Source organism: Echinops telfairi, unplaced genomic scaffold, assembly GCF_000313985.2.
Source record: "Echinops telfairi isolate 266 unplaced genomic scaffold, ASM31398v2 ScPeMD7_655;HRSCAF=1070, whole genome shotgun sequence".
In the NCBI taxonomy this organism is placed as follows: Eukaryota; Metazoa; Chordata; class Mammalia; order Afrosoricida; family Tenrecidae; genus Echinops; species Echinops telfairi.
Genome location: NW_022104553.1, coordinates 11,347,423 through 11,370,978, shown reverse-complemented (window position 1 = coordinate 11,370,978; position 23,556 = coordinate 11,347,423). Strand labels below are relative to the sequence as shown.

The 23,556-nt window shown below is 38.4% G+C and overlaps 2 protein-coding genes across 2 annotated transcripts in view; one reads left to right on the top strand and one right to left on the bottom strand.

The window, feature by feature from the left end:
• Nucleotides 1-2,919: 2,919 nt before the first annotated feature.
• LOC101649215 (butyrophilin subfamily 1 member A1-like) lies at nucleotides 2,920-9,496 on the bottom strand. The gene is made up of 8 exons (XM_045292275.1): nucleotides 9,409-9,496; nucleotides 8,417-8,764; nucleotides 6,639-6,920; nucleotides 6,349-6,516; nucleotides 5,855-5,881; nucleotides 5,548-5,574; nucleotides 5,349-5,375; nucleotides 2,920-3,578 (listed from the first exon to the last, which is right to left on the bottom strand). Exons 1-8 carry the CDS (start codon nucleotides 9,494-9,496, stop codon nucleotides 2,920-2,922), a joined length of 1,626 nt encoding a protein of 541 aa, XP_045148210.1.
• Nucleotides 9,497-11,264: 1,768 nt separating this feature from the next.
• LOC101648897 (butyrophilin-like protein 1) overlaps nucleotides 11,265-23,556 on the top strand; it is a 91,445-nt gene continuing 79,153 nt past the window's right edge. Inside the window, exons 1-2 of the mRNA XM_030886200.2 lie at nucleotides 11,265-11,341; nucleotides 16,748-16,820. Of these exons, the coding sequence (XP_030742060.2) occupies nucleotides 11,265-11,341; nucleotides 16,748-16,820 (150 nt within the window). The remainder of the gene's footprint in view (nucleotides 11,342-16,747; nucleotides 16,821-23,556) is intronic.

Here is a 23,556-nt window from a genome sequence, read left to right as displayed (position 1 = left end):
GAAACACAGAGACTCCAGGGCGGATGATCCCTCAGGACTAGTGAAGTGAATGGCAATACTGCGAGGGTTGACCGAGGGTGGGTTGGAAAGGGGGAACCAATTACAAGGATCTACATGTGACCTTCTCCGTGGGGAACGAACAACAGAAAAGTGGGTGCAGGGAGATGTCAGACTGGGCAAGATATGACAAAATAATAATTTATAAATTATCAAGGGTTCATGATGGAAGGGCTAGTGGGGAGGAAGGGGTAAAATGAGAACCTCATGCTAGGGGCTTAAGGGGAGAGCAAATGCTTTGAGAATGATGAGAGCAATGAAGGTACAAATGTGCTTTACACAATTGATGTATGTATGGATTGTGATAAGAGTTGTATGAACCCCCAATAAAACAATTAAAAAAATCACTTATAATAATTACTTAATACTCCTAGCTTATAAATATGAATGGGAGAGTGGGTATAGAATATTCGTGGAAATAAGATTTCTAAAAACCTCCTAGAACTACCTTTATCCTGCACTAGTCAGATTTTAAGCCAGGTCCAAGTACAATAAATGTTCTATTGCAGGTCACACTTTGTTGAATCAAGTATTTCCAGTTTAGCTCACTTCCTTGGAAAGATTTTGAAAAGGCAGAAATCCTGGGTAATGATTTAAATGTAATCTTTGTCCTGATACCATATTTCAAAAGGCTGATAATGCTGCCACTAAAGTGGAACAGGGATATAGGTAAACCTTAGCTATATGGATGGATTTTGAGCTAACACTTCACTGTAAGTCCCAACTTAAAAATAATTAGTTCTCATGAGATGGCTTTGCTTCATACTAACCCTTATGAAGAGATCACTGAAGATAAAGGTTCTATAGCAAAGTGTGGTGAAGAAATCAGATGGTGCCTGGCTATAAGAAAGAATAGCATCTGTGGTCTTAAAGAGTAATTTTAAAGCGAGCAGTTGACTACATGAGGTGCCAGACAAGCCCACATGGAAGAAGCACACTAGTATCTGTGATCCAATTCTCTGTCATCAAGTACATGTTGACTCATAGAGACCCCTTGCAGTTTTCTGAAATTGTCTTTCTCCTGTGGAGCTGCTGGTGGTTTCGAATTGCAACCCAATTTGTGACTACTGCATCTCAGAGATCCTTGTGTGATCCAGGATTGTAAATTAAAAAATCCAAGATTAGAGAGGGGAATTACATTAGAGCTTAAATTCTAAGTAGCCAGTTTGCAAAAGGCTTTGGGTGACAGTGAAAGACCAAAATCTGTCTGCAGAGTTACCTTTCCTCATTAGACAAGGGATGTTAATAGCTTCACTCTCATTCAACGTGTACCAAAAAGTTAATTAATGCACCTACAGTTAGGTTAAATTTTAACATCTTATGATTTGTTTCCCCTTTTGACTCATTTAAAATTTTTTCCTAGTTTTTATTTTTCTGCTTTTCTGCTTTATTTTTCTGTGTTTTATTTTGTTATTGTTGCTGGGGTGTATTTGGATGATTTCCTTTATATGAAATTCAGGCTATGTAAATCTACAGAAACAGTATGTAGAATAATCATTTTTTAGGGTTATGGCAGAAGAGGTTGGGGAGGAGTACAAAAATGAAGAAAATGTTCTAAAATTGATGGTGGTGACGATTTCATAGCTCTTATGTAAACCATTGAAGTGTATTACCTGTTAATTATATGTCAATAAAAGTGGAAAAAATAAAAGTAACCTTTCACTTCAATGTATCTAGTATCTCAGTCCTCTTTTAAAATGAGAAGTGTGAAATAGAGTTAAGGACAGATTTTTCCAGTTCTTACATGTACACATAATTCCATATTAAAGTACCTGAAAAATGCAGATATATAGATCTAGACCACACTCAAACTCTAAAGTTCCCAAGTATTGGAAGAGGTAGAGTGAGTGGACTGAGCTAAGGAGAATGTTGAAAGGAAATTGTGGCTTATAGATCTTTTAATGGTGTAAAATATAAATCTAAGTGTAAGCTGGGCAGAAATACTACCAGGAGTATAAGGTTTATTTAATAGGGGAAGCTTCTATTTTATTTCCTTGAAAACATGAACTTGAGGATAAGTCGCTGGAGAGGACTTGATTACAGTAACAGCAAAGGAAAGGTTCAAGAGTGGAAAGAACATGGCTAGGAAGAAAGTACGTAGGAGAGAGAACAGGGAAGACAGACGGAAAGAAAAGGCAAGAAGCCATGAACACTGTGAGTGTGCAGGTGTGTGTGTGTTTTCCGTGATTTCTCTCATAGAAAGCTGAAATTATAACATCAATTCATTTTTGTCTCATACAATATCATTTTTCTTAACATACCAGAGGGTCTATGCTAAGATGTTTATTCCTTAGAAGCTTGGTGCCCTGCTGAAATGGTTCATGTTCATCCAGCTGGCCCTCTCAACACTTGGAAAATGGCTTTGAACTTGAGGATCTACTAGAGCATTAAAAAGTAGAAAGGATGCGCTATTAACGCTCACCAGACTTGAAAATATTTCTTTATATTTCATGTGTGGGGATAGGTATTTGAGAGTGTGACCGTTGACTTCCCAAGCCACCCCTTTTCCATATTTGATAACACAAAAGTAAAACAATATGTATTTTTTGTTGATTTCAAACATTTACTTTAATACACACTGGGCATATGAACAAAAGAGAATCCCATGCACTTGGTCGGAGGTTATGGGTGACAGAAACTATTTCGTATCTACCCACAACAAGACTCTATTTCCATAAAGACATTCTCCAAGACATTTTTAGGTTGTCAGATTTTCTTTTCTCTCTCTTCCTCATTGAGAGGGGACGATAATCACGTGCAGTGCCTTACGCTTTATCTAATGATAGCTTTCTTGCAGAATAGACCCATAAACAGTTTGAGTGGAGACAGGGAAGGTGCCTAAAGGGGCCAACACTCTATGTCTTATTGAGGTAATAGAGAGTTTGCTTCTTGGGAGAGACTCGGATCACAATTGGTTACATGAGGTAGAGAGGTCTTTGGGGGAGAATCAGGGCACTCTTTAGTGGGATCTGAAGCTAAGCAAATGGTTGCAGATGTGTCAGGACCCTGTAGGCTAAAATATGGGCAGATGGCCCCACAGAAGGTGATTCCAGTAAAGGAGTAGATGTGAGACCCATCATTCATGTTGTAAAAGGATACATCTCCAGCATCCAAGTCCAGAAAAAGTCCAATCCTGCGGGGATGCTTCCTTAGGGACAAAGACACTGGAGGACAAGTGAGAGCTTTGATTTCTCCTTCAACGCATGCCACCACCCAGAAATTCTTTTCTGGTTCTTCTACAAACCACCCCTTTCTGTTCACTGTCTCTGAGCAAACACCCAGAGACCATCTAAATTCAGATATACTTCCTCTTTCCATATTCACTTCCACTTCCCAAAAATGTCTCCCAATTGCAAAGCGATCCTGACCCAAAACACTGTGGATGGTTTCATATTCCCCTTGCCTTTGGTATGCTTGGGGATCACAGTCCTGAGGAATATTTTCTGTCCAAGATACATGTCTTCTGTTCTCAGATATCTTGAGGTTGGGATGAGCCGAATCTGGATCCAAAGAAACAGCCACTGCAGTTGTAGAGAATAAAATAAAAATGAAGTCAATCCACCGATAATTTGGCTAGCTCTAGGAAAGGTAGACATCTAAGAAACAAAGAATGGAAGAAAACAGAAACTGAAAGAAGAAAAAGAAGAAGATGAGCAAGGAGAGGAGGAGGAGGTGGAGGAGGAGGAGAAGAAACAAAGAAGAGAAAGAACAAAATAATAACACAAATCCCACTGTGATTGAGTCAATTCTGGCAGTGTTCCCTAGGGCTACTAATACTGTAAATATTGATGAGCTGGCCTGCCTCATCTTTCTCCCACAGAGCAGCTGGTGGGCTTGAAGGACAGACCTATTGGTTAGTAGTCCCCCCTCAAGCCACTGCATCATCATGGCTCCTTTGGAGGCCAACGAGAGGAAGAGAAATGACAGGATAGGTAAAGGAATGTGTGCTCTTTCCTTGGTCTATCAAGAGAAGCCACTTTATGTGTAAAACATAGAAAAACAGAGCTGGAAGAGGGTTGTCTCCTCTAAACACCCCGGCATCAAGTACTCAGAATAGTGTCGCTCCATCCTCCTTCAAATGCTGTTTAGTTACTATTTGCTATTGGTAGTGAAGCTCTGTCATAGTTATCATTGCAATGGGCCTTTGCTCATACGTCTCTTCGGTATCACTTTTCTGTGGATTTGTGTAACAACAAAAGTTACCCTATTTTCTTTTTTTCCAACCCTAACACTAACACTAACCCTATCCCTCCCCTATTTTCTTATGAACTTATATTTAATTCTTATATTATAATTTCTCTAGAGTCAGAAAGACCTGGATTTTGGTGATCAATCTGTACTTAGTAGCTCCGTGCTCTTGGCGAAGTTATTTTGCTTCTCTTAACCTCAATGTACCCTCATGACGATATACGTAACCATGATACCTTGATAGGATTATTGACATAAGTAACTGAGATAATGAGTAGAGTTAAACATGCAGTAAAATTTATTTTCCATTAATTATTGTAACACTGATAGCGGTATTAACAATAATACTGATATTCATTAATTTGCTCTTTTCAATTGTTTTCAGTAATTGAAATTTTTCATAAGAAATTATGTATAGGATATTAGAATGTGTTTGAACATTTGGAGGATCAAAAAAATTAGGAAATTCTTTTGGTCCCAGGGATTGAATCGGAGTAAAGTGTCATGCATTAGAAATGGATAATCTACCCACCATGCAGGAAAAACTCTAAAATGGTCAAGTTATGTTTCCACTTTTAGAGAGATGCCATCTCCGGTCATTTACACAATGGTCTTCCTGTGACTGTACTGTTCTTCTAATGCTATTCACATGAGTAAATGCACCACATGATGGGAATGGAACATTAAATGTCATCTAATGCAAACATGTTTCCCATAGCTACTTCTTGTTCCGTCATACCACTCACCAGAGTTTGTAGGCTCACTTAACTAGGAAATTAAGCAGAGATCAGATCTGCTTTATTCGGTAGTAAATGAAATTTTGTGTCAGTGCATGTGGAATAAAATCTGACAGAGAAATGGTTGTTCTGTTGTGCAGAGTTCTTATGGGCCATAGCCCCCTCGTTGGCACCTACCAATAACAGCATGCTGAATAAATGAATTAATAGCATTCGATAGTTAGAATTCTGCTATCATCAGCTGAGACTGAGACTGTGAGTGGAAATCTTGGAAGGAATAACCCCCCAAAGAACTGTGGTAAATTTACACGACTATGCTTTCATTTGTACAGAGATTACGCGGGGAAGAACAACGATGTCACTTGCCTGCTTTGAAATATTCTTTTCTCCAATCTGAAAAGAAGAAAGAGCCCAATCAGAAAACATGCAGAGAGAATGTTTTCTGAACTAGTTGTTGATCCCTGGCTAGATTTTTTGTTCAACAAAGTACAATTTTATCTCTAGATAATTCCCAAGAGCATTATAAAATCCAGTGAGCCCCCCAAAGAATATCAAAGTTACTTACCACCATATAAATATGCTTTTTCCCAATCTGAAATAAAACCAAGGAATTATTTTTTTTATTCTCAAGATGTACCCTTCAAAATTTGAAATTACTACCACCTTATGAAACATGAAGTTTTCTAGAGTACTATATCTCTACTCATCTTTATAATATGAGTTTTCTCTCTTCTGTCCAAATTCACACATTCCCAAACTGCACCACTCAATCTATGACAAAATCTTTGGGTCTGATCTTCTCAGTGCAAGAAGGGTAAGATAGATCTGAATAAGGAATGCTTGGGCCTGACAATATTATCTTCATAACTCACCATGACTATATAGCTCCTTCCTTCTGGCTGAAAAAGAATAACGCTTATGAGATCCAAGTACACAGCATAGACTTCAAACTGTCTTATCTATAAGTACAAAGAAAATGCAGAACTTACCTAGATCTGTCTTGAGTAATTCTAAAAAAGGAGAGAAGTTTATAAAACAGATTTTATAGAAAGAAAAAAAAGCCAAGTTCTAGTTTCAAGATAGTCTTGCACATATTCTGACTGGTACTTGCAGACATCTAGACCAAGAAATTTACTTTAATTGGCAATTACGGTGACCCTTGGTTGCTATCAATACATTATCTATCTCTAATGGATTCAATGATAATATTTCCCTCCCCTGAGATCTTAACTCCATGTCTTAATGGAGAGGAGAGGGCTCCCCTTCAGTTCTTCATGTATCCCTGTTTCCCAGCAGACCCTAGCCCTGTGCGCAGTCACCAAATCATCCATTCCATCCCCTAACAAGTCTGATCCCCAGGGTTTACCTATGGTTTGGCATTCTTCCGCTTTTTCCTTCTGAGCTTCATATAATCTCCTCTTTTTTTCCTGATGTTTCCTGATCAAAACCCCTACAGCACCCATGAACACCCCAAGCATCAGGAGAGTCACAATAAATGGTGTCTTCCAAGGCGATGTCCTGGGGAAGAAGGGCTCTGACACAGCACAAGGTTAAATCCAAACTATTCATCATCGACGCCCAGGCCACCTCAACCACCTCCCGTCCCAAATAACACCTCCTTACTCCTCTCTTCTCTCTAAAATAAGAAACACTTACCTGGGATAGAAATGGTTTCCACCCGCTCTTCTCCAAAGACAGGGTTCTTCATGGAGCAGGACACTGTTCTCCTGGAGCTGTCCCTCACAATGAGGGATGCCTCCATGTGGAACAACCCATCATCATCTGGGGTCTCATCTTCAGAGAGTGAAGGGATCCTCCTTCCAATTTCATCTTTCCAGTGTACCTCGGGCTGGGGGAACCATCCCTTCCCTGTACAGGTGACTTTTATTCCATCTTCTTCTGGACCCACCATGCGTATGTGAGGACCAGAACCCAGACCTGGGGAAGAAAGCCATTTGTCTGAAACCTAGAATTTTTTTAAGCTAGATATCCTTAACATTGTATTACACACCAGTGTGGGGAGAGGAAGAATTTTCCTAATCCTGAGTGGGAGTTGAGAACTTCTTTTATTGTCCCCATGAAATAGGTCTGTATGTGTTGTGCCAAGTCACAGAAGACTTCTCTGGGCTTGAAGTCGTACTTATTCCTTAGCCTAATTAATACATAGTCTCCATCTAAGCATACCTGCAATTAGATTATAGAAAGGTAAAGAAATGGAATCGAGGAAAATTTGCCAGAGTTGAAGTACCGAGGTCCTTCTAAAAGATTTACAAGGAGAAACGTTCATAGAAGCCTAAACCCGATGCTTCATGGAGTTGCTTTATTGAATGGTCTCCCTGTGTAATGGTTCCCGCTTTCATTTTCTCTGTGTGGAAACTAAAAGGTGAAAGCGTCCAGGTGAATTGAGTTAAAGAGAGAGCCCACGTGATTTCTGGTTCCTCCATTCTACTCTCTTTCTCTCTGTGTCTTCTTTCTGACGCCGCCTTTCCAACCCCGCTGCCGGAGAACGGAAGCAGCTAGCTTTTTGTTTGTAGCATCTTTCTTTTCCTGCCCACAAGCTGAACCTACTGGTAGATCCATGGACTTTTCATCCATATATAAGATTGCTAATGTTCTGTTTTATAGATGGAGAGAGAAAGAGAGAGAGATGGTTAGATAGATAGATAGCAGGCAGATACACACATTATGATGTTAAGGTGATGATCTACATAAAGCAGCACGTTAGCAATTCCCATTTTCCTTTTAAGAGTAAATAGCTATCCTGACTTCTACGTCCTGTTTCTGAAATTAAGAGCCCCTTTCAGTATAGTTCAGTCCTACCCCAGTTCCACAGATGTAGGAAATACATTGGTAATATCTGTTCATTCATTTATTTGGGGCAAGAATCACAGACAAAGATTGGAATGAAAAATGAACTAGCAACAATGATGACAAAACTCCGTATAGTCCACTCATGCTCTGAGAATGTCTATTCGTTCACATGTGCACAGTGGCCCCTCCCGTGAGGCCCTTTCAGCATTCCCAAATGTAACTCGGGTCATGTGTTCCTTTACTTCTCTTTCACTTAGCTCCTTAATAGTTGTTTTCTGATGCCAGCGCTCTGGTTACAATTTTTCCTGCCATTGCATCCAGGCTTTTTCCAAATAATGCTTTTACATTTTAGATTTGGCCATTAAGGCAATCAGGTGAGTCTCAACCCCTTGCTGTCGTTGTTGGAGGTGGTGGCCTGAGAGTAGGGGTAGATTCTGGCACTATAATGTTTTCTTTCGAAGTCCATAGTAATATATTTAATTTATTTATGTCTGTCTAGGACTTTATCAGCTTCAAGCATACTTGCCTCTTTATCTTTGTCCTATCCATAATCTTCCACCAGTTTACACACACAACACTCATATTTTTGTGGGGATGGTATATATTCTCAAAAAATTACTTACCTATCACTTTCAGCTCTAAAATGGCCTCTTCAAAGTCATTGCCCTTCTTAAAGAAACACTTATAGATGCCATTGTCTGAAACTTGGAGGCTGTAGATTTTTACAGCAGCTCTTCCCTCCGTAATATAATCTTTCACCAACTCCGTTCTCCCTTTGAAGTCCACCAGTTGTTCTCCCACCTGCTCCTTTCCATCCCGATACACGTACACAGCCTCGGAGAACTGGGAGCGAGACCAGCGCAGCTCCATGGTCTCCACACTCATGACTGGAGACACTCGACAGGGGAGCACGGTGTCTGCACCCAGCGTAGCGATAATGGGCTCTGCGGGACCAATCACCACAAATGCATCTGTGAAAGGGGAACACGGTGAAAAGAGCGTGAGAATGACTTGCCTCCTTCATACAGCACAGATGGCAGCACGCATTCTGACTACCAATGTGGTAGTGCACAAGCCAAAGGGATTTCTGCGAGCTTACAATTAGCAGGGTGATGTCACGTTAGGTAAATGTTTCACTGCAATGGTGTGTACTTGTGTGAAGAAGGATAAGAGGATGCTGGGAAATCACAACACTCGAGTTTGAGTCCGGGTTGTGACACCAGAAAATGCATTTTCCATGAAGCTGAGGTCTGGATGCATTAGGAAGTATGTATAACGTATTTCTACCTGCCCTTTGCTCAGTGAAGAGATTAAAACCACACGCAAGCGACTCCACTGCATTGAGTTGACTCTGACTCATTTTAACACTGTAGATAGGGTTTTTAAGATTGCAAATCTTTACAGGAGATAAGCCTCATATTTCCCCCACTGAATTCTGATGAATATGAGCCATTGATGTTGAGGTTAGTAGCTTAAAATCGAACTCACAGCACAACCAGACCTCTTTTAAAGAGGTGTGTGAGTATATCAATGACTTAGACTGATTTAATCATTCTATCTTGAGAACCAGAGAGCTCACATAGGAAAACTAGAAACAAATATTAAAATGTTTTACCTGAACCCCATATGGACATCTGGAGAAGGAGGAGAGAGAGGAGCTTTCTTGGCCAAGAAAAGTCCAGGGAATCTCCCAGCTTTCCCATTGCAGGGGACGGAATCACACAGAGGAAGGCGCTGGACACTGCTGAGGTCAAGACAAACACAAGACCCACAAGGTGAAAAGAACATGGCTAGACTGTCCACAGTGCTCTGTAGAAGGCCTCCTAGAACTCTCTGATCAACAACTGCCTTGTCTTCCCCAGTCAAAATTAAGGACAGTCTTTCACATTCAAGGGGGAAATATATGTACATTTAAATGTGTGTGTGTGTTGCTTCCATTTTCTAAGGAAAGATTCTTCATTTTAATAGTCACATTCTGAAGAGATCGGTCTGCTCCAAATCGCTCTAGACTCTTCCCTTAGTCAACATAATTTTGTCCTGTGGACGAGAGAAGCAATGGCGATGTCTCCAACACAAACATTACTCTGATTTTGGTGTAGTTTCTACTTACATTTTACCACCTGATTAAAGTAGACCGTACTTAGCCTACCCTTATCAATTCCTAAGGTCTTTGTCTGGATTTACCCATTTCCAGCCCCTTTGCCATCACGCAGAAGACATTTCGGCAACACTCACATATTTTATGCTTTTCTTACAGAGATGAAAACTTCTTGGAGCTCTTACCCTCACTGCTGCTGACTCCAGCGCCACATACTTCCTGCCTCCTCCTCCTTGGCTGCCATCAGGTGTCTTCTATGAATCTTGCTCCAAGATACCAAGAAGAGACCGCATTTCAGAAAGCGTGTAAACCCAGAAGGAAATCTTGGGTGGTATTTAAAGATAGTCAGCAAGTCAGAAACAAGAACTTCATATAGTAACCTCGTGGCAATGCGCTTCTCTTTGGCCACTCTGCTATTCTCAAAATAGAAAGTAAAATTAAATAAGGAAAGAGAACTTTGACCTGATCTGGGTCATAAATCTACCCAATAATTACATGTTAACAAAGTGTGGTGAGGAGAAAAGCAAGTGATTTTAGTTTTGAGAAATACTATCCATGTTTAAAGCACAGATATTAGAACTTAACTGAACTAAACTAAAATTAAAAACGTATTGCTATGAAGTAAGGTCTACCCATAACAGTGTTTTGGAGGCTGTAAACCTACAGAAACGAATAGCCTCCTCTCGCTCTCTCAGATAGGTGTGCATTCGAATTGCTGGCCTTGCTGTTAACAGTCCATTGTTTACCTTATAGCACCACCAGGGCTCCTTAGAACTTGACTACCTGAGTTAAAAATCTTACCGAGGCTACTTACTAGCTCGTGACAAGGCACAATGTCTCTGTGCCTCAGGTTCCTCATCAGATCATGAGTTTAATAATAACTCTTACCTCAAGTTTTGTGTGAGGTATACATGATTACACACACACACACACACACACACACACACACACACACACCTTACTTTAAAATGTACAGGGCACGTGTAAGTTTTATATAAGTTATTTCATTTTAAATCCATACTCAAGTCACATCACTATGCCTGCCATTATGGCTGTATATTTCCTTATGGCAGTTAGAACTTTTATTCTATGATACAGGGAACTGGAAAGGCATAGATATATTCAAAGTTTACAATGTTCTTCCTCTCCAGATGTAGATTTCTTCCAATGACATTTGTGATATATCTATGTTGACCAGGAGAAACAATACACCACCCCTAAATAATTATATGGACTCTTTCATCTTTCCTCCATTCTGTTAACCCTGAGAAAGAAAAGGATAAAATTAGTATCCTTTGTTTACATCATTCATTTTTGTTTTTAAGATCCTTTATGTCCTACAAATTACAGGAAGATTATTTTCCCTGTTTAGGATGACCAATAATTCTGAATTGGAATATGTGAGAATTAATAAAGCTTTAATCAACATTTTTGAAACCCTGGATCTAAGGTAAAAAATCTATATACAATTTAAAAGAAATAAGAAAGTAAAAATGAAACAAAAAGAATTAGCAAATACTTTAACAAAACTATAGAAATGCCATTATTAATATAGAAACAGAAATATCATTCAACTAGAAATCATACAAACAACTAAGCTACCCTTTCTTTCTTTCTTTCTTTCTTTCTTTTTTAAGCTATCCTTTCAAAAGGATGAGTTATTCATCAAAAACATATCCCTGACAGTAGGACTCTTACTGACCCTTCCAGATTGGAAATGAATTTAATTTCCTGGATCAATGTTTAGCCAAACAATAGACAAGTCTATAGAGGGAACAGTAACAATAGAGTGCTAAAAACACCTTAGAATAATAAATAGTTTGAGATGAAAAGGACAGCATTTATCCAAGAGCAAAGTTCAGAAGGATTAGGTAGAAAGGAGGATTAAAGCAGGAATTACAGGGAGAAAGTGGGACTAGAGATGGTTCATTGTGAGGATTGCAGACGATGAGATGAAACAAAATGTATATGACTTGTTGGATGGACTGATCTGCTCTGTCCACATATCCAATTCACAATTAAAAGGAGAAGAAGAAAGAACAGATTGTTGTTAAGGGCTGTCTGTATGGTGCTAACAACATACAATAGTTTTAAAATTCAAAATCAGTTGGGAATTTTAAAAAAGTTATAATTAATTAGAAACAAATAGAAAATTTCAGACCATATAAACAAATGTATAGATTTGAATAATAAAACAGTTATGCTATATCAAATCATTTACTTTATGACTTGACTAGATCCCAATTTTAACAATTTTGATGGAATAGAAGTACATATAAAGGCAATTAAGATGGATTAATTGAATGATGCAATGTGATACTTGTGTATCTCCCACTGTGCTTGGAGTATCGTACTTTCCTTAAATCTGTTGATATAAATAAACCACAAAATATGTTTGCTCCAAGTATGTCTTATGAAACTTACAAAACTTAAGTACTGAGTAACTTCTTTAGATATTTGGGTTTGCATTTTTTTGACATGTAAAATTTTTACATGAGTATTAGTGATGCTGTCATCCTTTTGAAAAAACATTTAGTCTTTAGTCTTCAGACGTTAGTCCCCACCACAGGAAAGCCACACAATCTCACTTCAAACCACTCTTCTGGGAGAGGCTGCCACAGCTAGAAGGAAACAGATAAAATCAGCATGTGTCTCCTCCTTGCTGGGGTGGGTGCCTTCAACAGACAGCATCTGCCAAATCTTCCATGCTTCTCACCCGCTTCAACTTAAAAGACAGTGACAAACCAAAACAAAGGAAAACAACAAAACTCACTGCAATTAAGTCGATTCTGACTCAGGGCAACCCTCTAGACAGGGCAGCGCTGTCCCTGTGGGCTTCAGAGACTTGTCCGGCTTTACAGGAGCAGAAAGCCTCCTCTTTCTCTCGAGGAGCGCCTGGTGATTTTGAACCGCTGATCTTGCCATTAGGTGCCCAACAGATACCCACTGCACTCCCAGGGTTCCAATGACAACCCAGGTGGGGGTAAGAAGAGGATGAGATATATTCCAGAAGAATTGAAATCTTCTGCCAACCCCAAGGCCCTGCATGAAAGGAAATCTGAAACCCTGCTTGTCTAAAAATATCTGTATTTTGTCCTCACACTTAAACGATACTTTTCTTACATAATTTTCGTTTTCACTGGGGAATATAAAAATATTTTGTTGTTTTTTTAAATCAAGGAATGACAGATGTATGATGAAATGCATGCCTTATTTTCTTTTGTAGTTAACACATTACCTAGATTCTGAAGTTTTTGTTTGTGTGTTTGTTTATCTTGGGAACTCTAAATAGTTATAAGATTATATGTTTAAATGTCCAAAGTTTTTCCACCAATAATTCAGTTTTTAAAATGAAACGCCCTTTTAATCGCAAGTCAAAAAGATGAAGTTAAATTTTATAATACAATGTATAAAGCCCTGGAGTTAGACAACCAAAAGGGAAGAAATCCTATATCATATCCCAAGTCGAAAGAACTGAAGGGAAAAAAATCAAGTCTTGAAATTTTTGAAGGATTCTTTGGGCAAAATATTGAACAATGCCGAAAGCATCCAGGATAAAAGAAAGAAAAAGAAAACAGTAGGCATATGCAGGCAATGTACCAACATCTTGGTTGATATTCACCCATTTTAAGAGGTAGGGTATAATCCAGAAACAGTGATATTAAAAGAAGGTGGGCAAGCTACACTGAAGTCAATAACAAAGAACAAGCCCCTGGGAATGGAGAGAAAACCAACGGAAATACGCCAACACATGAATGGAGCCCTCAAATCACTAATCTATTCAAAGAATCTGGAACCCAGCAACCTGACTAACCGACTGGAAAGGATTCATATTTGTGCCAATTCCCAAGAAAAGTGATTCAGTGGAAAGAAGAAAATACCAAATAATATCAAGACTAGTAAGGCTTTGCTGAAGGTAATTAAAAGTTGGTTGCAGCAATATATCAACAAGGAGCTTCTAGAAATTCAAGGCAGATTCATAAGAGGACAAGGCCAAAGGTCTATCACAGCTGATTTGGCCGAAAGCAGAAAATATCAGAAAGATGTTTACTTGTGTTTTATTTACTATGCAAAGATCTCACATGGTATAGATCATAACAAACTATAGATAACATTTCAAGAAAATGGGAATCCCAGTGTGGCATAATTTCATAGTCACTTGCTAAATAAGTCTAAAGGTGGATGCTAACTTGTCAATTGTCACAGCCTGATGATACCTCCTTGTGGGTGTGGCCTTCTCATGAGGATTCTGGGATCTCCATCTCTTCTTCTCTAGAGGTGGGACACACTCTTTCTCTGCTTCACTTTCCTGCTGTTGGGACACTCAGAGAGCAGAAGAAGCCACATGTAGATGCTTCCACTGCCACTGGATCCACAAAACTTTTCACCCACTGGCCTGTGATCTTCCTGCATTTGGCATCCTTGTGAGTGGCTACCTGACTCTGAAGTGAAATTTATGGACTAGTATCAGACATATGGGCTAATGTTGGACTTAGGGACTTGATCTGGACTGGGCTGGGACGTTTCCTCAATCAATGTTCAGTTGCTCTTCCACATAAAGCTCTTTCCTAGACATACATGTGTGTCCCTGGATTTGTTTCTATCGTCCACTCAGCCTAACACATGCAGAACACTTATTGTGCTCATGAGGAACCTGACTACGGACCAAAGGACATTATTTAGCAGAAGAAGAAGAGACTAAACAAAGTTTAAAATACATAAAGTTATATGTAAGGGTTGTGACCTTTCACCATACTTAATCAGTATCCCGAGGAAGTCATGTGAGAAGCTGGACTATGGAAAGGAGCCTGGAGCGTCAGGATTAAAATCAGGCTCATTAACAACCTGCCATATGCATATCGGCCTTGCTACTGAAAGTGAAGAGGACGTGAAGAAATAACTGAGGAAGAGAAAAGACTACAGACTCACTATAGATTACAACTCAATGTAAAAGAGGGCCTGATGCCAGGGGCTTAATTGGAGAACAAATGTTTTGAGAACGGTGAGGACAATGAATGTACAAATATGCTTTACACAATTGATGTATGTATGGATTGTGATAAGAGTTGTATGAGCCCCTAATAAAATGATTAAAATAAATAAATAAAATTGAATTAAGAAATAATTTCAAAAAGAAGACAAATCTTAACAATTGGACCAAGAAGCTACATGATGTTAACTGGAGAATACATTCAAGTTGTTAGGGAATTCATTTTGATTGGATTCATAATCAATGTGCATAGAAGCCCCAATCAAGAAATAAAATGATGTATTACATCGGGCAAATCTGCACAAGACTTCTTACAAGGGTTTACAGTGCGAATATGTCCCATTGCAGGCCAAGGCACTGCCTGATCCAAGTCATGGTGCTTTCTATCATCTCACACGCATGTGGGTGTTGCACAATTAGTAAGGAGACTATATGAATTATGCTGATGGCAAAGCATTTTGAAAGCACCATGGACTTGTAGACGAATGGGCAAATCTGTCTTGGACAACGTGTAGCTCCTTAAACGCCAAGCTGGCAACGCTTCATCTGACATGTTATCAGAGAGACAAATCTCCACCAGAGAAAATCCTTTCTGAGTGAAGTAAAAGGCCATTGCAAAGGAGGACGATTCCAAAGGAGGTGGATTGGCACAGTGACTACAACGAAGGACGGAAAAGTAGCAATAATTGTGTGGATAGCGCAAGACAGGGCACCATGCATCCAGTTGGCCGTATGGTTGCAGTAAGTCAGCAATTCAATGGCGTTGAACAACATTATGTAAACATTTTCAGTGCAAGGGCCATGAGTTAATTTCAAATTTTGCATTAACAAAGAAGCCAAAAATTAATGTAACAGGTGCCACACTATTTAGAATAGAAACAAAACTATTTTGGTGTAATATTCTTTTTGGAATACTGTTTCTCTCTCTTAGGATGAAATGAATAGAAAGAGAAATAAGGTGCATTTCCAAGAGATGTAAGTATTAAAGAGCAGATACAAATTGAAAATAGGAGGTTTTCATACTCCTTGTTATTAACATTGGAAGAGGTTTCCCTCCTGCCCTCTTTCAGAATTCAATTTAGATAACTTATTGTATATTCTGTCTCTCTGCCTCTGTAAAGTATGTGAATCTATATTGTTTTCTCAAAGACTTGGGACTCATCTTCTTTGAAACATAAACAAGGCACAGGTAAAATATACCTTCCCATTTTATGGAAGAAAACATATAACTTAAGGTATCCTTCTGTAAATAAGTTAGAAAAATAGCAACTTTACCTTGAACACTCGGATGTAATGGATTGCATCTTCTTACCTATATAGAAGCACAAATTACTTTGATTTTGCCATGCTTTTTTTCCCTTTTCATTTCACTGATGTCACCAAACCAACCTATTGTCATCAAATTGATCTTAACTCTTAGCAACACTGTAGGACAGAGAAAAACCATCGTGGAGCATTTCTAAGGATGTAGATGTTTAAAGAAACAGATGAACAAACCTTTCTCCCATGCATTGGCTGGTGGATTTGAACTACTGATTTTTTGGTTAACACCCAAAAGCCTTAAATACTTTTATTTGACTTTAAATTCTGAGCAGAAGGCTACAGTCAATAGTGGACTTCTTAATCTATTTTGAGTCTCCAAATAGATTCAGTCTCCATTGAACTATTTCTGATCCTTAACCAGCAATGTGAATACCCTCGTCCTCAGGTAGCGTGCTGTCGAGAGTGGATTACTACCACTTGCAAAGCCAGTATAAGGAGAAGCAGACTAGCAATTGGGGATTTGTCCGCGTGTGCCCTTGATGGCATCTTTTCACACCTACACATATGACATTACTTATAGGCAAGATCTAATTCTCTTTCCAGGTGGACTTTCCGAGTAACTGGCGCTAGAGAAAGCGGTGTAATTACTCTACCTTTCCATGGAGATGACTCACAAGTAGGCCTTCTTGGATTTATGAATCTGTTTCAGGACTTTCAGAACCTTTATGAGGTTTCATTAAGTCTTGCTGTGTGTCTTCTCGTCCTTGATTTGTTAAAAGCTGTTTTCTCTCTGTCCTGTTTGCAAACACTTTTGATTTCCCTCTTTGCACTTGGCTTCAGTTCTTCAGTATGGCTAGGCATTTCTTGACTTAGAAACTTTTCTGGGAAACGGTGCTCAGTTTTAGCATCTCACAGGGGTCATTTCCATTGTCAAGGAGCTATAGGTTATTTTATTTGCAGCTTTGGTGAAGGAAGTGGTGCTGTATCATTTATTGCTTCATGATTGATTGTCATTGTCTGAATTGTTGTGTGGTATCACCTGGAAGCGTGTGAGTAAAGGCAGTCGTTTCCCTCTGGAACACATTTTGTCCTTTGGAAAGATAAAATGCCTGCTCATTACTCAGGCAGTAGAATCTGGCATTCCATCACCAAGAACCCTTTAGAATAGCAGAGATCCACTTTAAAAAGTATTTTCAGTGATTTTTACATGGGCTAAGTGAACTGGAACAGTTTGAAATGATGTTGCTACTTTTTGCACGATTGTGTGGCTCTTTGTTGTGCTACTTTGACAAAGTTGTACAGTTGTAACATTGAATGTTATAGGGGGAAATTCATGCAGCAAGCAACCTTATAACCTATTTGTTAACTTCTGAGGCTCAGTGAGCGTTTGACCTACATCCAAGTTGGCATCCACTGGGAGAAGCTGCTTGTGGGTCAGCTAGGAAAGTGGATGAGAGTCTATCATGAACTTCAATTTTGACATTAAGAACATGTTATTGGAGTTTTAATTTTGTCCCTCCTTTCCATTGACAAATTATTTTTGAGAAAATTTAAATAACCATTTAAAGAGTGCACTATAGAAAAAAGTATTAATTTTTAACATGATGTAACAAAGCCTTTCTAAAGGGAAAAAATTTGAAAATATATGTTTACCTTTAGATCTTATTATAAATTTTATATATATATATATATATATATATATATATATATATATATATATATATATATACATACATACATATATTTTTAGCAGTTTTGATTTTGTAACATGTGATGAGGGTTCCTACACCGGTAAAGAGTTACCATCTTGGAAATCCACAAGGGCAGTTATGCTTTCTCTTCTAGGTTCACCATGATTCTGAACTAACTCGATGGTAGTGAGTAGTTTGCATGCTTATAAATAAAATTGCTTTATGAGTATAAAGAATTTATGAAATGGTTAATTTTTGACAGATTTTTGTATAAAACAATTTTAGAATCAAAATCTTTACAAGTAACTTGAATTAGATATTAAGGAATGTGTTTCACTTAGGGAATAAAAGGAATTATTAAGGTAAAACCAGTTTCTTCAGCTGGTTAGGTTAAAAATTTGCACACTACTAGGTCTAGTGTTTGATAGCAGCTAAAGGAAAGGGGAGCTGAGGTCTGGGTTTCACATCGTCCCAGGATATGAAACTTTATCAGAACCAAAAAAGCCCTCCTAGATTCCATGTAGAAATAGCCTTAGTGATGCAGTGGGTCAAGTTCTGGGCAACTAACTACAATGTGTTCTTCAAGCCCAATAGTCACTTTCAGAAAGCTCAACCTGCCTACAGGAACTGAGTTTTCAAGTCTCCCAAGCCCTGGGAAGCAGATTTTACTCTGTCTTCTAGGGTTGTTGTGTGTTAGGACCAACTCAATGACAAATTTATATTTTTTAATGGAGACCTTTTAAAAGAATGACAAAGGCCTAAATTTAGATTAAATAAGAACAATCACTTTAAATGATTGTACTGGTGAGATTTTATGTCAACTTGAACCTATGTGAAAGTGAAGTGCGGTGGTGGAATCTAACCTGTCAGTCAGGTAGTAGCCTTGTGATGCTTCCCTGGGGATTTGGACTTTTTATAAGAGAGACCCTGAAAACTATGTGTATTTCCCTTCCTACGGCTCTTCACCTTCCTCCTTGCTAGGACTTTGTGTCTACCTCCAGGGGCAGCCCCGTGTGGGATGCCTGACCCTAGGGACTGTCTTGGTACTATCTTCTCACTAACCTTGGACCAAAGACTCTGTATCGACCGGCCTATGACCCTCCTGCACTCCCATTCTTTTCTGCCCCATCAGTCTACAGCTAGCCACGTGAGTCTAAGGAGGGCTCTGGCTAGCATCGTGGACTCATAGACTTGAATTGGGCTAGGCTGGAATGATATAACAATTGGGCTAGACTTCCTGATATAAAGTTCTTGCTTTCACATATATGAGTATTACTGGTTTTGTATCCCAAGATAACCCAGCCTAAAACAATGATTAAACTTTATTTCTTCAGTGTTGTATAGTATACAAAGAGTTTTAACATCTTTAAGTAATTTGCTGATATTGAGTTAACAAACTTTGTTATAATTTGATATTAACATTAAAAATATATATCTATACTGAGGCATATTAAATAGTGTGTTCACTTTTCCCATATAAGAGATATGCAACAAGAACAATGTTTAAAGTATCATTAATGATCAGTCTGATATATTTAAAAAGTTACCTCTCTGATTAAAGTTTAACAGTTTAAGATGCTTGTAAGGATCTTTATTACTAAATTGTGTAGATCAAATTTGTCATTGCAATAACAAAAATATACATTTTTATTATTTTATTATTAATTTCATTATTTCATCAATTCTTTGGAGAGTCTGGCTTCCAGTACAAAGATGAATTAGGTTCACCAAACTACATGGTTTTGAAAAAGGCTGATATCCAAGAGTCATTTCTCAGATTACTGTAAATCCCTGGCAATTCAAAACTTCACAAGAAGTCATGTAGACTTCACCACCTGTGTGGTCGTTACCTTAACATATGCCATCTTTTGTCTTGTTTCTCCCCTACGTTACCGTGGAATTATATATAACTTCCTGCACTGCTCTCAGACAGTTATGACGGTGTGATAGACTGGAAGATTTGGTCTGCAGGTCCATCTAAACAAGTCTGCCTATAGACTCATGAAGACATCCAAGGAGATTGCTTGTGCATCGTATATATTACTCTTACTGTTCATAGTGGACATTTACAACATGTGATTATCAGTTTTATTTAATAGTTATCATTTAAATTATTTTCATTTTTAACTTCTTTATTTTGAATCTAGTTACTTACCTATAAATTTACTTCAGATGTTTAGTAACTTGACAGTTTGGCATTATATCTGGTTTTTAAAAATTAAGATTAATTGTTGTTTTAGGTGATATTTTTATATAACACAGTTTCTGACTCTTAATTAAATTTATTTAACTTTATTTTGGTTCCAGATTCCCATTAAGTCTTTCATTTTTAATTATTAATTTTGTTATCTTATTTTATTATTATTATTAATTTTATTATTAATTGACCATGGCGATGTCAGATTTTGTTATCTATAGGTAAGCTTTTGCTAAAACACTTGACCAATAACTGGACAGCAAAAAAAAGGACTACGTAGAACTTATAAAAAGGACATAGTAGAAGACTTAATATCTATTTACTCTTCTTAGATAATACATTCTAGAAAACCAACAGATGTGCTTTGACCCTGTTCTACAGGGACACTATGAGTTAGAATCGAATCGATGGCAGCGAGTTGAGTTTTTAATCACTGGTATTATAAGTCTCCATTGTTGGCTATTTTAATGATGCAATTATTAGAATGATCAAATGTCTCATGCATGTTGCCTGTAAGATTATTTCTTTGAAATCGAATAAGCTGCCTGTGAAGTGGACCACAGCTATATAAACTAAGTATATGAAAGAATTTTGAGTTTGTACCTTAAGACTTAAGTTGCAATCTGAGAACAATGTTGTTGCTATTGTTAGGTGCCATCCAATTGCTTCTGACCAATAGCAACCCTGGGCATGCCCTCATCACAATGGCTCCTTTGCCTGAGACCATTGCTGCAGTCACTGTGCCAATCCAGCTCCTTAAGGGCTTTCCTCTTTGTTGCTGCCCCTCCATTTTGCCAAACATAATGTCCTTCTCTAGGGACTGGTCTCTCCTGACCATGTCCAAAGTATGTAAGATAAAGTCTTGCCATCCTTGCCTCTAAGGAGCAGTCTGACTTTACTTGATCCAACACAGACCAGTTTGTCCTTTGAGCAGTTCATGGCATGTTCAATATCCTTCTCCAGCACCACAATTCAAATGCACACATTCTTCTTCAGCCTTCCTCATTCACTGTCCAACTTTCACATGCATATGAGGCAATGGAAAGTACCTCGGCTCCAGTAAGGCGCACTTGGATCCTTGAAGTAACAGCCCTGTTTTTCCGTACTCTGACGAGGTCTTGTACAACAGAGCTTCAACAGATCATTTGATCTTTTGACTGCAGCTACCATGAGCAGTGATTGTGGATACCAGCAAGACAAAAATTCTTGACTGCAGTCTTTTTTTTCCCATTTACTATGACATTACCTACTGGTCCAGTTGTGAGGATTTTGGTTTTCTTTATACTGGGTTGTAATCCATACTGAAGGCTGAAATCTTCATCAACAATAGCTTCAAGTCCTCTTCGTTTTCAGCAAGAAAGGATGTGTCTCTGCATATTGAAGGTTATTAATAACCCTTCCTCCAATCTTGATGTCACATTCTTCTTCATCTAATCCATCTTCACTAATGATTTACTCAGTATATAGATTGAGGCAGTGTGATGAGAGGATATAACCCTGTCATATACCTTTCCTGATTTTAAACCATGTCGTATTCCCCGTTCTGTTTGGAAAACTGCCTCTTGATCCATGTACAAATTCTTCATGAGCACAAGTGTTTTGGAATTCCCATTCTTCTCAAGGTTTTCCATAGTTTATTGTGGTTCACACAGTCGAACGCCTTGGCATAGTCAGTAAAATTCAAGTAGGCTTCCTTTTGGTATGCTCTGCTTTGAGACAATATCCATCTAACATTAGCTATAATATCCCTTGTTCCACATCCTTTTCTGAATCTGACCTAAATTTCTGGCAATTCCCTGTAAATGTACTGCTGCAATTGTGATCTTCAACAAAGTTTTGCTTGCATGTCATATCAATGACATTGTTCTATAGTTTGAGCATTCTGTTGGGTCACCTTTCTTTGGAATGGGTACAAATATGGATCTCTATCTGTCAGGTGGCCAAGTAGCTGTTTTCCAAATTTCCTGGCACAGGTAAGTGAGCTCCTCCAGTACTTCATCAGCTTGCTGAAGTATTTCAATTAGTATTCCATAAATTCCTGGAGTCTTGTTTTTGGCTAATATATTCAGTGCAACTTGGACTTCTTCCTTCAGCATCATTGGTTCTTGCTCAATGTTACCTCCTGAAATAGTGGAAGGTCAACTAGTTCTATTTGGAACTGTGACTGTGTATTTGTTCCATCTTCTCTTGATCCTTCCTGCATCATCCACCATTTTGCTCAGGGAATCTTTCAAGACTACAATTGGAGGCTTGAATCTTTTTCTTGAGTTCTTTCCATTTCAAATATGCTGAGCATGTTCTCTCTTGGTTTTTAAATTCTAGGTCTTTGCCCATTTAAAAACTTGGTTTTTTCTTTTTGAGCTGCCCTTAGAAACGCCCCCCCCCCCAGCTGTTTAGCTTTGTCCTTTATTTTATTTGCTTTAGCTACTTTATAATTAAGAGCATGTTTCAGGGCCTCTTCTGACATCCACTTGGATCTTCCTTTCTTTTAAATATTTTTTGCTTTCTTCATGAATGATGGCCTTGGTGTGTCCCAGAACGCATCTCTTCTGCCATTATTGTTCAGTGCAGAAACTCTGCTCTGGAGAAGTTCTCACAATTGAGGAGGGATAAACTCAAGGTCGCATTTTGGCTCTCGTGGACTTGTTTTAATGGTCTTGAGCTTTATCCTGAACTTACAGAGAATAATGGTCCTGACCACATTCGGCCCCCTGCCTACATTTATAACCTGCTATTGAACTTCTCCCTCGTGTCTTACCACAGTTGTTGATAATTTGTATTCTGTGTATTCCACCTGGGGAAGTCCATGTGTCTTTTATATTGTTGAAAAACGGTATTTCCTAGGAATAATTTTGATTGTTATAGGAATAATGTTATTCCTAGGAATAACATTGATTTTGCAAAGTTCTATTGTGAGTTCAGGGCATCTTTTTTCCCCTACAATGCATTGAACTATCAGCATCCCCTATTTAATGCTCTTTATTATTCCATGTAATGCTTATTTAGTAATAAAGCCTTTTTTTCAATAGGTAAGTTTTCTGGGTTTAAGGTAGATTTTTAGTTACCTTTCCCCATGTATCTTTTTCTAAACATTTACTTAGGGTAGCTGACTAAACTCTTAGTGGTCCCATAGGACTGGGTTCTCCCCCTGTGAGTTTCTGAGATTGTAACTCTTTCTGTATTGGCATCAAATTGATGACAGTCAGTTGGTGCTTTTGTTGTTGTTGTTGTTGTTGACCAAACTACTATTGGCTCACATACTAATATTATGTAATAACAATTTGTGTCCTTAATTACATTTGCGCTTAAGGCGACATGAAAAAATATGAATTACATGTGAGAATGTGAAATGGGGCATAGCTTACGTGATGGCTCGAGGGAATCATGTTATTATTTCTATCCTATTGAAAGTCCTAAACTTCTTGGAAATTTAGAACTAAGGTTCTTGAAGGACACTGTCTCCTTTTAACCCCCGTTTTACTTTCACAGCCATGCAGGTCACCTCAATTGTTAGTAATTACGTG